This window comes from Channa argus, chromosome 3 (assembly GCF_033026475.1).
Source record: "Channa argus isolate prfri chromosome 3, Channa argus male v1.0, whole genome shotgun sequence".
Classification (NCBI taxonomy): Eukaryota; Metazoa; Chordata; class Actinopteri; order Anabantiformes; family Channidae; genus Channa; species Channa argus.
In genome coordinates, this window is record NC_090199.1 from 4,911,417 (window position 1) to 4,929,340 (window position 17,924).

The 17,924-nt window shown below is 41.0% G+C and overlaps 1 protein-coding gene across 7 annotated transcripts in view; it reads right to left on the reverse strand.

Moving 5' to 3' along the window:
• The window catches only part of LOC137124351 (venom factor-like), a 25,704-nt gene extending 7,979 nt beyond the window's left edge, over positions 1-17,725 (reverse strand). For 4 of the 7 annotated variants that reach the window (XR_010913949.1, XR_010913951.1, XM_067499219.1 and 1 more), the window contains exons 1-34: positions 17,587-17,724; positions 17,486-17,503; positions 17,357-17,392; positions 17,082-17,120; positions 15,681-15,870; positions 14,824-14,989; positions 14,415-14,485; positions 14,012-14,103; positions 13,527-13,609; positions 13,325-13,412; positions 12,911-13,013; positions 12,691-12,805; positions 11,964-12,079; positions 11,647-11,790; positions 9,883-10,098; positions 9,558-9,758; positions 8,864-9,019; positions 8,478-8,607; positions 7,849-7,917; positions 7,103-7,399; positions 6,668-6,962; positions 6,204-6,289; positions 5,530-5,669; positions 5,061-5,270; positions 4,812-4,872; positions 4,508-4,591; positions 4,219-4,422; positions 3,697-3,772; positions 3,114-3,276; positions 1,827-1,946; positions 1,577-1,733; positions 1,169-1,332; positions 297-452; positions 154-213 (exon numbers count right to left, since the gene is read on the reverse strand). Coding sequence is in view for 4 of the 7 variants with exons in the window: in XM_067499219.1 (XP_067355320.1) it covers positions 154-213; positions 297-452; positions 1,169-1,332; positions 1,577-1,733; positions 1,827-1,946; positions 3,114-3,276; positions 3,697-3,772; positions 4,219-4,422; positions 4,508-4,591; positions 4,812-4,872; positions 5,061-5,270; positions 5,530-5,669; positions 6,204-6,289; positions 6,668-6,962; positions 7,103-7,399; positions 7,849-7,917; positions 8,478-8,607; positions 8,864-9,019; positions 9,558-9,758; positions 9,883-10,098; positions 11,647-11,790; positions 11,964-12,079; positions 12,691-12,805; positions 12,911-13,013; positions 13,325-13,412; positions 13,527-13,609; positions 14,012-14,103; positions 14,415-14,485; positions 14,824-14,989; positions 15,681-15,870; positions 17,082-17,120; positions 17,357-17,392; positions 17,486-17,503; positions 17,587-17,672 (4,392 nt within the window). In the remaining 3 variants the exon portion in view is untranslated. Of the gene's footprint in view, positions 1-153; positions 214-296; positions 453-1,168; positions 1,333-1,576; positions 1,734-1,826; positions 1,947-3,113; positions 3,277-3,696; positions 3,773-4,218; positions 4,423-4,507; positions 4,592-4,811; positions 4,873-5,060; positions 5,271-5,529; positions 5,670-6,203; positions 6,290-6,667; positions 6,963-7,102; positions 7,400-7,848; positions 7,918-8,477; positions 8,608-8,863; positions 9,020-9,557; positions 9,759-9,882; positions 10,099-11,646; positions 11,791-11,963; positions 12,080-12,690; positions 12,806-12,910; positions 13,014-13,324; positions 13,413-13,526; positions 13,610-14,011; positions 14,104-14,414; positions 14,486-14,823; positions 14,990-15,680; positions 15,871-17,081; positions 17,121-17,356; positions 17,393-17,485; positions 17,504-17,586 lie in introns of all 7 variants that reach the window. The other 3 variants (XR_010913950.1, XM_067499221.1, XM_067499220.1) reach the window with 3 other exon arrangements.
• Positions 17,726-17,924: the final 199 nt, after the last annotated feature.

The following is a 17,924-nucleotide window of genomic DNA, read 5'->3' on the forward strand; positions in this document are numbered from 1 at the left end:
CTAAGGTTTTAATCTAACATTTAAAAAAACTGCTTGTTGCTTATTTGTTTAAATTTTGAACAAATTTCACTGACAAAATTCACCATTATTTAATTTACACTAAAATCTGACCTGACTTCATGATATTCCTAGTTTACAGTCATGTGATGGTACCTCCAGTATTCCTTGTCCGTTCCCTCGAGCCTCCACCTCCAAATCAAGATCAGTTGGCAACTACACAATAAAAAGGACCAGAGAATTAGGAAAATGTAGTCATACATTTCCTACCTTCACCCTGATGTGTGTGTGGTTCTTACCCGGGAGGAGCGGGCAGCATAGGCAGTCTTGGGGTTGAAATGGTAGCGGATTTCCTTACGTCCTGTTAGCCTGACATCAACGTCCAGACTCAGGTCATCAGGAGGGGGTTTATTGACCAGGTACTCTGACAGCGCCTGAAGCACCACCATAGTGGACTGGGAGGAAGCACGTTTTAACATGTGAACAATGTGTCACATTTTCACACACTTAAGTCAAAATTCAGAGTTGAAATGTCCAATGCATAGTGTTCCCTTAGTGCTGGATGATGTTACATCTATGTACTGTTCCCCCACATCGATGCTCATAACTTACAGTTCATTATAAGCTGTATTGCACTGCGGGAAAAGTACTTTAAAGGATGCAAAAAAAAAACACAGTTTTAAATCTGTCTCTGGACTATATGAAGACAAACTGGCTTTGTTTGCTATCCCTGTTGACACAGGTCCACCATCCTCCATCTGAACAAATGTGTACTTTTGTTGTTCAGACAAACTTTTAAAAAAGTGTCAGGCTTCCAAATTTTGTCATAACAATTGGACATTTTCCAAAGTTGCAGCAAAACTGCCTCTTTTTGTTATTTTCCTTCCACTTTAACTCAAAAAGCACGAAGTGTCCATGGAAACACAAAGATTTTAACTTAGACATTAAGTCGTATTGGTGAAGCCTCATATTAGCTTTGGTTGCACGTTGGAACAAGTACTGTGGAAAGTTAGTACCATCACGTCCATCCTCCGGGCTTTAATAAACGATCTATCTATGGCAAAAATGACCAGGGGCAATAGATACAGCATGAAAAACCTTTTTTGAAAAAATTGTGAACTTGTCCTCTAAAGATTCATCTGTATTATCTCTGAATGCACTTGGTTGGTACCTGAGTGGAGCCGAAGCCGCCTCCTCTTCCTCGCTGGCCGTTTAGCCATTTGAAGGGTGCTGCAGCTTCCTCCAGGCGTCCCAACTTCAGCAGAGCGAGCAGGGCGTAGCCGGTGGCCTCCAAGGTGAACAGGGGATTGTGACGGTCGGGCCAGTGGCTGCCACCTGGAGGAGAGACAGACAGACAGACGGATGGACAGGGATCCTCTTTGAATTTAAAAGAATAAAAACATGGTTTACCGCACCATATACTCTGAATGAATTGGTTTTACTTTTTTGTACCAAAATAAACCATCTCACAGGAAAAGATAAAATTAGCTGACTAAAGTGCTTTTTAAAAAGGGTCAGTGAGCGTCATGTAAAGACATCATGTCCAGCACACATGAAACAGCCAGGTGTAGCAGGATACCTGGAGCTGCTGCTTGGAGTAAAGACTGGGTCGGGTTGAACGGTTGATCCTTCCCCAGCAGAGCCAGAGCATAGGAGGCGATAGCCACCGTGTACGGTCTCCTCCCTGACGTCCCCAGCGCTATCTTCAGATACTCTGCTGTCTTATTCATCACCAACTATGAAAAAAACAAGTGTTGGTCCTATACAGGAACTAGTGTTTATACTGATCACATTTATTTTCGTGGCCTTTTCTCCTTTGTATAAATTACCTCCACCGGAACATTCACATCTTGACTACTGCAGCGGATCCCTGCCTGCTTGGCCTCAGCAAGCGCTATGAGGACGAACGCTGTCAGGGTTGTCTCGGGGTCATCGCCACGGAGACCACCCTAGGGTTTTGTTGAAGGGATGGAAAAATGTTTATGCTCTTGTTGTATGAACAGTGATGAAACATTGCATGCACTCAAATTGACCTGATCTAATGTGAACCGAGAAAAAAAAAAAAAAAAAAAAAAAATCACACTTCATGTGCATAGCTCGCTCAAATAAACATTAAAGACCACAATGGAAAGCGGAAGATGCGCTTTAGTAAACAAAGCATCTACAGACGGGGCAGAAAGGCGTTAGCTACTGTCTGTGGACAGCTGCAAGGTGAGAGACAGAAAACCATGTGAGTGCAAACTTAGATGCACAAATCTAAAAGCATATCAATGACATGTTTACTGTACAAAAACCACATGAGTGGCAGAAAGATTAAAAACAGGATGGACAGTATGGTAAAAGCTGTATAAGAAGCCAGTAGAAGTACAGAGTTAGAGTTGAGGTTCCTTTTTTTACTTTCTTAGTTTTTTGTTCAGGACTGAAAATTACAGAACAACCCTTCTGAAGACTGCACTGTTGCCTAACTGCTGAGATTTTTTTGATTGCTGATTTTCTTCAATAAACTTTGAAAGACTCCACTGCTTTGGGCTCATTTCTTCTCAGGTAAGAACCTTTGAAAATTTACAACCTCAGATAGAAGAAGAGGTCAAGATTATAAAGCCCAAGAGGGGGCACAAAGGGTAGAGATGCCGAGAACCCAAGACTGAATAAGTGTTTCCTCCCTCTAGCCACTGGTTGGTAGACAACAAAACACAATTTTAGAAGTGATTTTAAAATTCAGGAAGGGAAACTACCAGATGAAATAGCTTAAATGTGAGCTTGCCTGAGTGATATTAACCAGAGGTGAAATTGTTTTTAAACAGTTAATATATAGCAGAGAGCTTCTCCAATAAAAGATGCACAAAGGGATGAAAGTCATGACCGGTCAATTCTTACTAGAGAAAAACTTGAGTAAAGGAGACTCAAGCAAGGTTGACCTTGATAATCGTGGGTGCTTCAAGAGTTTTAAGATGCCGAAAAAAAAAATTTTGTGAAACTTCTTTTACACATCATCTAGGAAACTTGCTGACAACGCAGTGAACAGGGAGATTCAACAAATCAAAAATGAAGGACCAGGATAAGGGAAAGAAAGGGAAAAGTGGCAACGGTGTTTTTAATGCTTGTGTGTGTCTCACAGTCATGGTAGTGCTGTAAACGGGGTTGTCCTCTACAAAGTGTCCTCTTGGAAGTCTGTGCTTGTTCTTCACCAGGTAGAGCAGAGGGTCACACACTTGCTGCTCGTCGATGCCAATGATGGAGTGAGCCATGGAGAAAACCTTCACCACGTACGCCGTGATCCTGACATTCAGATTAAACACATTTAAGCTGCAGCTGTTTTGAAACACAAACCCAAGTCAAAGTTTAACATTTACACAGTTTTAATTAGTGTCTTTTTTTTTTCCAGACATCCTCACGCATCTGTGTCTTTATAAAGAGTGTGAAGTTATGTCACTTTTAAGATTATTTTTGTTGTCCTTCTATATTTTCTTACTTTCGATGTAATTGTTTCTCTGCTGCTGTGACAGCTGAATTCCCCACAAAGGATCAATAATGTTACCAAATCAAGCACTGAATTAGATCGAAGTACTAAACTTAGACTTCTGAGTCTAAGGAATAAATTGACAGTTTCTGTTTTAAAAAAAAAAACATGATCTTTTATGACCAAATATACTTGTTGCGTGTTACATCAACATAGAAAACGATGGTTTTTGACAGTACCATGTACTTGCACCTTCACGACTGTACGGAGGATAAGAGCCGTCAGACTTCCTGTATGCCAGCTGGTTCTGATAGCCTGAAAACACAGGAATTTAAAGTTGGAGTGTGAAGCAGCGAGACAGTTTAACTTAAAATGAAAACTACGCCCTATAAATCGACTGTAGTTAACTGGACATCCATCTGTACAATAAGGCAGTTCATCAATCCAACTAGCATCCATTCACATATCATTGCATCCATCCATCCAGCCATTTGTCCATCTGTCCCTGCATCCAACAAGCCACCAATGCATGGACTTACCTTTTATACATGCACACTATCATCCATCAGATCAATCATGTATCCATTACACACTCATCCACCCATGTAGCCAAGTCTCTGGTCATCCACATAGTCACCGCCAATACATTCATTCATCCTGTTTTCCATCTAATTGATTGTTGATTGTATCTGTCCTTTCCTGTTGTTCGACATATCCAGCTTCACTTGTTAAAAAAATAAAAAAAATAAAACGGCTGTCACCTTTCTTGATGAATTGAATGGCTTCGGCCTTGCGCTCCACCCCCACGCTCTCCCAGTTGTTGCTTCTTTCCAGGTAGAGTGTGGCAATGAGCGGCAGAGTGATGCTGGCCAAGTTCTGCTCCACACAGCCACCGGGCATCCGGATCAGAGACGCCAGAGAGTCCTCCCTGATGGAGTTATCAATGCTGTCTGCCAACACGTTACCTGGAGACGAGACGAGGAATCGAGAACCATCAACTTTCTGAGCTTTAGCTTTGAAGCTGATCACTCTTCTGTTCGAAGGACTGACCTCTGATGTTGATGACTGTCTCTGGCACAGAGTTTGGCACAACTGCCTCCAGTTCAAACTTGCCAACACGAACCACCTGCGATCCTGCGGTGAACGAAAACAGAACCATAAAGTGAAAAATCATGAAAGAAAGCCTGGAAATCCATAAGGTTACTGAGCTAAAAGCCAAGCAAATCTAAGGACTGCGTGTTGGCTTTACGTGGCTGCACTGACAACGCAGTGAAGAGGCGGCACTTAAACACAAAATGTGGAACCTTAACAATCAGCGACACTGGACAATCAAGCATCACTGCAAACATCTTACCTCCCTCAGCAGATGGGTTCAGCACCACACTCCACACTTCAGTCTTCTGAACCCCATCCAGCTTTTGAGGTTAAGACAATCATTATTAAAATAAGTGCCTTATCTTACATACCATGTTGCAATATTGACCTTAAATTGCACTTGAGTTCAGTGTACAACTCATGTTTTCAGATATATTTTTCCACAGAAAATTTGTTTTTGGCATCCAACTCTTCCAAGAGGACACTGTTATCATCCAGAGTGACTCACCACCACGCGTAGAGATTTCTGGATGCGGTCTCCTCCTGTCATGTCTCTGCCTGCCACCATCACCTCTATGGGAAGCTTCCCCACCACCAGCGGTACGATGGTGTAAGGCACCGCTTTAGAAGAGCCGGCCGGCAGCGTCACTTCCTGTGTGTGTCTGTCCTTAAAGGCGACGCTACAAATGCCTTCTGTCTTCATCAGCACCACCCTGACCTGGGCAAAAACCACTCACAACAATGTTTGTTCATCCTTCTCATTTCACTGCATTAACTCTGAGCCTTTTCAGGCCTCATTACCAGCCTGCTGGGATACTTCTATTACACATTCATTTCTGTAAAGTACAACAAAAAGTAGCAGATTTACGAGAAACATTTTTTTTAATCCAGCTTATCCTTCCTACGTGTACTGAATTCCCTGACTGGATAAGAAGAAAGCGGCAGTGCTGTGGAGTTTTTGTAGGTGATTCTCTTACGTGCAGATCGTCATCGCCGTAGTTATGGATCACGGCTTTAATCTCGACCTGTTCGTTCCTCGCCACTGAATACGGCAGTTTCAGGTCCACAAAGAAACGCTTCCATGCTCTGAAGTTGTACGGCTCAGCAACACAGAAACCTTGAGGCATTAAGCAGTAAAGCAAGAGGAGTATTTATCTTTGAGTACTTGTAGTATTTGTGCAAAATTTGGAAAACTGAATAAACCCTTTTTTTTCCTTTTCATTAAATTGCAGTATAAACCCAAGTTTATTCTTTTCCTTTACAGCTGAGCCACTGGGCAATGGAAAATTAACTAACTTGTTGGCCAAAAGATTTAAGCAGCATCTCAACATCCATCCCAATTATTGCACATTTTTAATTTTACAGAGTAAATAAATAAATAATAAATATATGCTTGACTAGTTGCTTAAATAGTTGTGTTTTTTATCATTGGCTTTTGCTGCCAGTGCTGTCTGTTACTGATCTGTGTAAAACTAATCACAGTATAAATTGCAGTGTTTACGTAAATGTATTGTGAGATTTTGAAGTAAATTTTAAACTTTAATGTTCCCTCCTCGTTTTGACACCTCTGTTTTTGGCAAATCTATGTCTGTGTGGTCAATCGTTAAAAAAAGTTGGACACTGTGTGTGTGTCACATCCTCCTCTTGTTACCTGTATGAGGTGATGCACTAATGGCCAGGACTCCCCACTCTGTGATACTGTCAGGTAGGGGGTTGTCCACGTTCTTAGATGCCAACCTGTCAAATGTATGACTCTGTTAGGACCAGGAGAGAGATCCGGGCCAAAACCACTGCTACGAAGAAATATATGCAGCATAACAGATATGAAAGCAAACAATTTCACACACACACACATGCAGGCATAGAAACTGTTCCATTCATGTGTGCATACACGTGCACTGATCAGTGGTGTGATTGGTTAATCCGGGTAAACAGCCCTTATCACTGACCAAACATGAGGCGACCGAAGGAATGTGCAGAGCCAAACTGATGACGAGGTGGAAAAATACACCAATAAATAAAATGATAAACAAAAGGTTTTGCCCCCGCAACAAACTAACTGCTGTTCACAGGTTAATAAAATGTCTCTGACCTGTCCTCTAACCTGTCACTCACCCATCTTTGTCAGTCTGCCTGGGCAGGGTAATGTCCATCCAGAGCCAAGACTCATAGAACTTGGATCGCAGATACACCTGAGTCTCATCCATGTATTCCCACTCTTCTTCTTCTTCTTCCTCCTCCTCTTCCTCCTCCACGGCCGAAAACTCTAAATCTGCTGTGTCTGATGTTGCTTGTCCAGAGGTCATGTAGATGTTGCTTCCAGCTGGTCTGGCTTGAACATAGGACATTGATTGAAGCTGAACATACATAAATGATAGTTCAGGTGGTCCAGATTCCCTGTTGTCCAGATCTATGTGAAACACATTTAGTAACACATCTCTGAATTGTCTTTGTATCCACAAAGACAATTCCCTGCACAATAAAAGTCCGTTTAAATGGTTTCAGAATAACCTGTGAACTAAAACTAAAACAGAAAAGGAGGGGAATTACCAAAGTTTTGTAAGTAGGGTCTGCCAAATCTACGAGATTGAAGAAAATATGTTAAAGTTGGCACAGGGGGACGAGTGGTGGTGGGGGGAGCTGTGGTCGTGAGAGGTGGCGGGGTTGTTGGTATGGCAGTGTCAAACACCTGGCCCCTGTAGGTGGAGCAGCAGTAGCGGAAAGCCCGCATGCACTCCCAGCCCTCGGTGATGTACAGGGAGCGTCGCGTACAGGAGTACGGCATGGGGATCTCCCTGAGGCCGTCTTTGCAGCAGCGATTTTGCAGCTTCTCCTTATAGTGGCTCTCTGGGGGCAGAGAAGGAAACAGTATACGTTTTTACTAAACCTTTATTAACATGGCCAAGATGGCAGCAGTATACGTTTATGACAAGAAAAGCACAACAATGCAAAAATGGTAAATCGTCTGCACTTAAATCGTCAGGAGCTGGAAGGAACCAAAAGGTAAAAAGATGAAGCCGACATTTGTCATTGTCAGGTGGCCTGAAACATGACTGCCGGACTCAGAAAAGACTACTGCTATCACATTTGCAATAACAACTGGGATTGTATGTCAGCTTGCCGCGGAGTTGCAATCAGGGGCGTGTTCTCTAATCCACCACTGCAGCTCAAACTTACCATCCAAGACAACACAAGTTGCTGCCATCCACCATCTACTACTGTGCTGTGAAAAAGCTTCAAGTAGAAAGAAATAATTAGCAATATCACACTGAGACGTTCACCTTAAATGCACTTACCCAGCTGGGCTTTACGCTGCAACAGTTCAGCAGAGCGCCTCCTTCTGGCACTGCCTGGACAGTGCAGGGCTGAGGAGAGGAGCAACGAATGTCCCATTAATAGTAATTAAGGGCTTTTCAATATGCGAGAGATTAAATACTGTCTCTACAGCAGACAATCTATAGAAACAACTGGCACTGGATAAGATTTAACGTTAACTAGCTATGATACAGATAATATGTCACTCGTTCTTTATCAGTGTTTTTTGGGGGTCTTGCATTGTTTGTTTTTGGTTGTTTGTATTGTGAATCAAGTTTTTAGTGCAGGTCAATATGAATAAAAAGTATCAGCTCAGCTGAGTTGTAGTTAGTAGTGAAAGTTCAAGTTAGTAATGAGCTGACAGGGAAATACACCTATATAAAGTCCATTTACAGTATAGTGTTCAGCAAACACCCGTGTTTGCACTGCTAACAGCAAACACTGCTACGTGACTTTCACTACTTCTTCATCTGAAAACAACGTATAATCAGCAGCAAGAGACACAGCATATGAAGTCTTAACGTGAACTAGACTGTGTTCTGCAGAGCAGCCTGAGTGGAGCTAGAGCATGTGATCAACCTTCATTAATTAAGTTAAAGGAGGCAGGTACTTTGTCTGGTTTGGGTTTTTGACCCGGCGCTGGAGGAGAAGAGCAGTCCTGCATCCGTGAACACCCCCGTGGCGTCTCTGCCGCCCCCTCGGCTACAGCCAATGTCTCCGTGCTCCACCACATTCCAAAGCTAAGCGAGGAAACATGACGTTTTCATAGGTTTGCTAAATGAAAACCTTGGTGCATCTACTTAATCACATTTCCTACAAGATGTTTAACAAACCTGACAAGACGTAAGAAATTGCTTTTACACTGTTGTGGTAAATTTATTTTCATTTTTTATTTCAACTGTTCCATCAATGTGCTACAATATGTGGCTATTAGTTATATGATAAATACGAGTATAGAGTTTTGTTGAAACCATAAAACAGAACACAAACACACACCTTACTCTGCGTGAGTCTGTCCCTGTTGAGCAGATACACCGCGTTGTCCACACTCACCAGGCTGACCTTCGCCCCCGGGTCACCGCTGACCTTAATACTGAAGCTTTTCCCAGGTGTGTAGTCTCTGCGTATGTTATCCACTGGCCCAACTTTCAGCTGTGAGAAAAAACACATCAAAGAGCACTGACACCATAATAGATAAAAGAAAGAAGAAATTTGATGACGTCTTGTTTCAAATGATAAAACGGTCAAACAGAATAGAAAGAATTATTCAGGCATGATTCTAATTTTTCTTGCTGTCAACAAATCCTATAAAAGATCAAAACGTAACAATGTGTGAGCCCATCTCCACACACTGTCTGTGGCACAGTCTCAAAGACATCCTTTCTTAATCACAGTCCCATGTTATTACCTGTTATTCACTGTTCTGGAGCTGCACAATGTTGCTCTTAGCAAATGTCACTATAACAAGACTAATTGACTTTGCTGGGGAGATTTACAGAAGAGAATAGGTTCATTTCTGAAAAACAACAGAACTCTAGGCATAAGATACATGGGGCTGCTGGTACACGGGCAACACATTTGTGGTTATTGTTATAGTGTGGTCTTATCATTTAGGCCTCACAGTGTGAACAGACTTCTCTTATTCTGACACACACAGCTCGTGACCTTTAAGGCTGAGCTGAGCTCTCACCCCTCCAGCACAGGAATCGACCACATCTATCCAGATGGAGTCCGACACCACTTCTTCACGGGACACCCAGGGAATGCTGTAGAAAGCCACGAAACGAAATGACGGCATCATGTCCGGGGTGACCATCAGCCCGACGGTGGTGACGAGCTGGTTGGTCACATCCACGCGGTCTGCGATTACGATTTTGCCCTTATTGATCACCTGGGAGAGTTTTGGGGAGAAATACTTCTGATTTTCTGCTCGTTCTACTTTAGCACTTCAAATGTTTTCTTGTGTATTACTAATACACTGTGCTGCAAATCTGAGAATGGTGGAGATTTCTAACCAGGTGGGTGATGTGTTTGATTAGGTCTCTGTGTGTCTTGTCTGCAGCAGTGATTGTCAGTTTCAGAGACAGTCTGTCTCCAACAGACACTTTTTTGGTCCCTGTCGAGATGTACAGGTAGTTCTGTTGGCCCTGGTTAAATGCGGTGTATGGCTGGATAGTGATCTGCTGCTTGGCTTGCTGATCTGGTCTCAGGTCGGCCTGTGTGGTCTCAGCCTGGCAAACACACAACAAAACATTATTAAAAGAAGAACATTGTGACAAGGTGCATCTTCATAAACCCTAGGAGCCCACATCTTTGGATTTATATAGAAATAAGCATGTGACAAGTATTTATAAAAAATACATAATTTTAAGATGTTCACAGAATTGTAATCAAGTATCTGAGGGAGTCTAACATGGGAATTTAAATAGTTACTAGTAATAGGGTCAACAGTTCAGATCAACGGAGAGTGTGGAAAAGAGGTGAAGAGGTGAGTGCAAGCAGGTTGGAACGGGTGGGAAAAAGTGTCAGGTGTGTTGTGTAATAAAAGAGCATCAGCAAGAATGAAAGGAAAAATGTTCAAGATGGTGGTGAGACAAGAGATGTTGTTCGTATTAGAGACAGTGGCACTGAAGGAAAGACAGGAGGCAGAGCTGGAGGTAGCAGAGCTTAAGATGTTGAGGTTCTCTTTGGGAGTGACGAGGATGGACAGGATCAGGAATGAGTACATCAGAGGGACAGCTCATGTTAGATGTGTTGGAGATGAAGTCAGAGAGACCAGATTGAGGTGGTTCGGACATGTTCAGAGGAGAAACTGTGAATATATCGGTAGAAGGATGCTGAGGTTGGAGCTGCCAGGCAGGAGGTCTAGAGGAAGACCAAAGAGGAGATTTATGGATGTAGTGAGAGAGGACATGAAGTTAGTTGGTGTGAGAGAAGAGGATGCAGAGGACAGGGTTAGATTGAGCCACATGATTCGCTGTGGCAACTCCTGAAAGGGAACAGCCCAAAGAAAAAGAAGAATAAATGTAGATGGCCCAAAAATTTATAAAATAAAAACTACATTTTTTACAATCTCAAAATGACCTGTGTCATTCACTTCCTACATCTTTTCTAGACCAATTATCTGTTCATTATAAGGACGTAACAGATGATAGCTGGTAAATTGTCTGCACTTTTCTACCTTTCCAACCGAAAAACCTTTCATCACTTACAATCATGCACACACACACTTGGCTTTGGATATTTAACTCCATACAAGGACCATAAGTCTTAGAAGTAATGTTGCCATAAGCAGATAGAAAATCTATTTGTGACAATGTCAAACAGTGGGTGAAAAGGTTTGTTTAACTACAGTTTTAAAAGGTCAAAGATGATTTGTAACCTGTACGAGGGGATTTTTTTTTGTGCAGCTCAAACAGCAAAGCAACGTCCTGCTGTGTTGCAACAGAGGATGAAGCATGAAACACATGCTAAACATGTGGTTAAAGATTTGAAATCTAGTGGTTAACTCGAGCCACTGAGTAAGACCATGACAAGATGATAAAACTTGTTTCCGGTGTTTCAGATCTTTTCCACAGAGGAAGTGATGGTGAAATTTCAACCAGCACCGGAAACAGCAGAATATATCAAGTAAAAGTCAAACAGTGAAACTATATAAAGACGGATGCGATAGCATCTATGTGAAAAACCTTAACAGCTTCTTTAAAGTTAAGTTCCCTTTACCAACATCAGACCTTAACTGTAATTTGCAAGTAAGAGCAGCAGGCAGCAATACTGACAGTGATGGTTTGCAGTTGTACACTGCTGGGCATGTTGATGGTGGCTCTAGCTGTGCCGGAGGTGACGATCAGCGGGGCGTCCAGCAAATTCACCTTCACTGGGACATTACGGCCCGGGGAACCATCATGGTGGCTCACCTGGATCTGGAGAAGATGAGGAGAGTTACTCGCTGAGGTTTGAGGCTGTGTGCTACAGTTTCCCATTCACAGCTGAAGAGAACAAAAACAAAAGACCTAGACAAAATTTGCCATTTGACTGTAGCGGCTATTAAACAGACCAGAGTCAAAATAGTGCAAAAGTAAGTGACTTTGCTTACTGTGAAGTCAAAGGGAAGGCCTGGCTTGAAGTACTTTGAAACATCTCTGAAGGACAACACATAAGGGGACTCCACTATTTTAATGCCGGTCTTTTCAACTTCAACTAGGTCACTACCTGTGCAGAATAAAAACCAGCAAATAATAATTAACAACAATGAAACTACAAACCTGATTGTTTCTTAATACATCAGATTTACATGTAATATAAATTATATAATATAAATTCCTTGAACTAACTAATGCAGAAAATAAACACTGCTACATTTTCCTATAATTGTGACACAGAAAAGAGTGAAAGTTCGTTTTTCAGTTTACCCAGCGGGTTAAAGAGCAAGTTGATATACATCTGACCACAGGCTTCATTTGAAAAGGCATTTTGCACAGATAATCAATCATTCATGAGTGAGCCACAAAACAAACAGAAACAAACCCTACACTCATTACGACATTTTTTTTTAAACTAGGCTGTGTTGAACAGGACAAAGCAAACTCAGACTGAGCACCAGCAGATGCAGTTAAAATGTGTCAGTCAGAACAAAAAATTAGATAAGAAGAACAACAGTACTAATGAAAAAGGATCATTTTGGTGATACAGTTGTAGAAGTTTTCTAATTACGTGGCTTGAGATCTTGTTTGTTGTGAACCGGTGCTACATTATTTAAATGAAACAGTTTTTGAATTTATTTTATTTATTTGAATTTTCTGTGATGTCTTCTGTGCGCTGACCTGACTTGGTGAGCACAGAGGCCTTGACATACACAGAGTTGCCCACCAGAGATTGTAAATTGGGGTGAGCCCTCTTGATTTCCTCCATGCTCAGGGTGACAACTCCTCCATCCAGCTGCAGGACAATGAGAGCACAGTTTGGTTTTTTTCATAAGAACTAAGGTTACTTAAGGTTACTTTTCATGAGAGCAATCGCAAACCATTTGGTGAATCGACGTACATCTGATACTTGCTTCACTGAAGGCAACCTTCTCATTTCTGTGCCTAACTTAACTCCAAACACGACGTAGGCAGTCCCCTGGACCGGTTCGCCATAGAGGTACCTGAAAAGTATCACAGCAATGGGTCCTATTCATTCTTTGCTTTTTAGTGTCAGAAAGTTCATATGTCATCAAATACTACAAGGTTAACATGTTTGTTGTTGTCAGACTTCTTCAGAAGCTACTTTAGAGTTAGGACATACTTCTATAGTTAAAGAGAGAATAAGGTTTATGTTAAATTAAGTGTAGGATTAAGGGTATAAAGCTCCGTTAGATGTTAGTGAATAATAACATCTAAGAGATGTGTTAGATGGATAGATGTTACAGTAACATAAGTTGGTGTGTGTAAGATGTTTGTTTTTTCTTGGTCCGACCTGGCCGAGATCTCTACTTCTAGTTCACCGTCATCCAGACTGAGGAAAGACTTCTTAGGAGTCAAGGTAACATTGAAAGCAGGAAGCACTGAAACACAATACACCATAAAAACCAGGTAGAGAACCATTACAGAGGTGGAAACATATGAAGCCTGCTCAACACTCTCACACAGGACAACAAAGCTGTCACCGTTTCACTTACCATACTTCTTCACCTCAAACTGGGATGTGAATGTGTTCTGCTGCCAGTGGTCAAACTTTGCTGTCACGGTCCACGTTCCTTCACTGCTCGATAACGAAGTCACGTTTCGAGAAAAGAGAATCCCAACAATGAGCACGAACTTTATTCCATGTCGTTTGCCAAAGTCACAGCAGATTCTCAAGGCAAACGGTCCCTGTAACGCTGACAACTACATATACGTCTCATCCCTAAAAAAGACCATCAATGTCTCGTAATGCAGCTCAACGGTACATGAAACCGGAATTTGTCCTTCATAGAATGTACAAAAACAAACATGTTTGTGTAAGGTGTTTTTTATCCATTCGATTTCTGGGTCACTTTGCATCTAAATATTGGCTGAGTAACATGCAGCTCGACCTGTAATGAGCTACGTAGTTGTTGACAGTGAATCAGCCAACTGTCCCTCGCTGCAAGTGTTTTTGGTGATCGAAGATGTTGGATCTTACTTGACATTCTCAGAGAGAGGAAACGTGTCTGCAAAGACGCCATCAACAGCTCTGGTCCTGAAACTCTGTTTAACCACCACACCATCTGGATTCTAAACATACACACACATTTGAGCTAATAAAATCCATAGATGAACAGAATCCATAATCCTCTTTGTCTACAAAAACGACTCCATTTCGCTGCCAGAATATCTAAATAATCTATAAAGAGGGAAAAATGTGCATCAACTTTCTTAAAGTTATTTTACAATGAGAAAAGCTGCAAATCCCTAAAGGTTAGAAGACGAGACGAAAAATAAAAAATAAAAAAAGACCTCAGTGACTATAACCTTATCAAAACAGCAGTTGATACTTTATTGTTCTTAATCTAATACACTTCTTGACTAAACAATTATTAATTTACCTGGATGTCTATATTGATGGAGCTGTCAAAGGCCTTAAATGACGGAGAGGACACGAAGGTTCTGAACCGAACTGGGGAGGAGCAAAGAATGGGAGGACAATTGACACAGTGTATCACATTTTGTTGTGTAGCTGCAGACTGCTCAGAGTGGCCTCTCGCCCTCCATCACATTAGTAAGACCACCAGTTTTAATGTTGTGGCAGATTGGTGCATATTTTCAGGACAGTTTCTGTGACCACTACATTAGAAAGACAACAAAGTCACACTTTGTCACATTGACATCTGTCGTAAAGTTGTCATTTTAAAAAACTAATGTTAAATTCAATACAGAGCTGTTTCAGCAAATAAACGCAACACGTGGTTATTGTGATCATACACCGGTATCTTTGTCAGTATATTTAGTTCTCACCAGTATCTCCGGGGTTATAGATGGGTTTGTCTGTCTGGATGAAGATGTAGCCAGAATGAAAGGAAACCATCATGATCCTCTCCTCAGTGTGGAAGCCACCAAAGTCCACCCTCAGATACACAAACTTGTTCTTTTTCTCGTCCCGATTCAAATTATCGGAGGGAAGCTGGGAGAAAACAAGAATTGAGGGGAACAGGCTGATGTTTTGCAGTGGCTTCACAAAGTTTTTGACATGTTTGAACAAATTTTATTCTGAGAAATTTCTGATCCTAAAGAGAAGAGAATCCTAAATGTGAAACCAGATTTTAATTAGTTTTAAGTGCTAAGCTGGGACTGTTTTACTGGGCAAAACTAACTGCGTCCCAACAAACAGAAGAAATACTTTATTAATGATTAGTTAGCTCGCTGTAATACAGCAAACAAGATTACTTCCAAATTCAAAAGGCATATAGGACTAGCAACATGAAAATAACAAACAGTAAAATCACGTTTTTAGCTGTGATCAATTCAAAGGAGAAAGTATAATGTTGAAATTAGCTGCTTCAAGAAGGGCTACTTCAAAAATGTTCATGTAAGTGTGAGAAACACAATATTAATTAAAACACCAGATGCTGCACCTCACCACAGCTTTTCCACCACAGCTAACCATTTATATCAGTTTAAGCCACAAACATCTGGAAACAAGCTGAAGCACAGCTAAAGTTTTCAGATTCTGATAAATTCTAATCCAAGGCAACACAAATTTTTCTAATCTTTCGGAACATTTTCAAAAATAACTATTGTGTTATATATATGGTTAGTAAGATACATGTTTGCTCAAATGCATTTGTGGCAGAGCTTCTGAAACTGGTGGCCACCTGTATAGCCTTGAGAGTGTGGAATCCATTTTCCAGATTGAGAGTAGCAGAGTCCTGGAGGAGCATGGAGGCCCTGGTGAAGTCTTGGATGGAGATGGAGACGGTGATGGAGTCGGTCAGATCATCTGCCTGTAGGTAGATGTTCTCCTGGCTGTCTGTCCTCAGCAGGTCTGGAGCCAACAGGGTGAACCTGCAGGAAAACATGAGGCAGGAGAAGAAGCAGCAAACGCCTTTGTACAATTCTAACTCCCCTCCAAAAATCTCGAACTACTTTTGTATTCATACTACTACATTTAAAAGCACTACAGCAGCCTAAACGGGTGGGTGCAAAAGTTTGCATCACCTTTATTGTGAAATGGCAAAAGAGGAAAACAAAGATATTTTTATCAGTTACAGTAAAATAAAATAAAAATAACTTGTAGTTAGTGCAAAAGTTTCCACCCACCTTCATAAGTTTATTAAAAATTTGTTTTATCAGTCTCTGAACATTTGTACTTGCTCAATGTGCATGTTGATGGGGGAAAATTTTTTATTTATGTTTATTGAACATTTCATTTTCACGGCCTCACTGAATTGTGGTATTTTCTAGAAGTGATCCCTTATATTTTTTTCTCTCTTTTTCTTTGCCAAACTTCTCATCTAGCACAGATTAACAATAAGTTATTACAGTTATTTCATAATATACCTCGGAGGGAGAGAACAACAGGTGAGCTGAAGATCCACAAATAGGAAAACACCTTCCCAATAATAAAAAATTAATATTTATTACTGGACATTATATTTATTTATGTTTACATAGATTGGTAGGACATTTTGCAGACTACTATTAGTCATTTAGATGCTATAATAAAAATCCAGTGCCACCCGACCACAATGAGATTCTTGGCAGTGTAGATCAGCATTTTGTTCATTATGTTTGAAAAAAAGAACATATTGAAATTAAATAATTCATAAATGAATATCTATTTCTTTGGTTGTGGTCATATTGTCGGGGGGGGGGGGGGGGGGGGGGGGGTAGAGATTGATTTGGACTCTGACCTCAAATACTTTTAGCCTGATTAAGCCACTGTTACTCCTACTGTATTACCTCTAGAACAACAGTGCTTAAAAGCTTCACTGTGTTTTCGACAAACACTGCAACCTTTTGAGAATCAAGTTTAAAAAAAAAAAAGAGAACTGACGGCTGATACGATCCGGCAGCTGAGTTTACAATATATGGAGTTGAGCAGTACAATTACATGTGAATGCAGTATTAATTGTTGTAAAACTAGTTTAGTTTCTTACTTCAGGGCCGATACAAATCAAAGTTGTTTCAACTAAGCAACCACTGCCCTGTATATGTGGCCTATAGCAGAAATGTGCAGCCCCTGTTCCTGGTTACGCATTGATTAGCTACTGTACCTTGGTGAAGAACTGATTGTGTCCTTCGTGGTTGGTAGGCTGCAAACAAACAGGGTAAGAATTCATTTGACACGATTACATAACTGACACAAAATAAATAACATGAGTATTACAGGTCAGATGGTGTTAAGCTGCAGTTTGGAAAAAGCTAAAATTAAAAGAAAGACATTTTGAAATTTAACAAAGTGCATATTGGCAAGTTAAACAACTCGAGCTCCACATTTCTGGGCTTTACTTAAACTTTTTCTTTGGATAGTCCAGCTTTGGACACTTACTTGTGGAGATCCCAGTATCTGTCAATGGATCCAAACCTGGACCAATAAATAAATGACAATCTGTCAGAAACTGTCAGACACAGTTGCAATTGCATATATAATATCTGCAAACACACACATACACAGTACCTTTCTTGCCAACGAATTCTGTAAAGAACAGTAGTAAATTAACAAAAAACCTTTAAGATATTTGTTTGAACAGCAGAAACTGAGGAAGTCAAACATCGTACCTTCTGGAACTGTCCCACTGTCCAGTAGAGTTATGGAAAAGCATAAGAAATAAAATACTGTATAGCACTGCTGCCCACAGACCCATGTTGACTGTCTGGGAGTCTCAGTGGACTGTGGCCACTGGAGATAAAGTCATTGACTAGAAGAGAAGCAAAACACCTCCTAAAACCTCCTGGAAAAAAGTGGGTGGGGGGTATTTTCTGGTCAATAATGACACAAAAACAAAGTGCTCATCAGTGGGTGTGTGCTAATGGAGAAAGGGTCGGCATTAAAAAAGGAGAAACGTTTAAACTTTCACCATTGAATGTTAAATGCTAAAGCTCATGGTGCTGTTTAT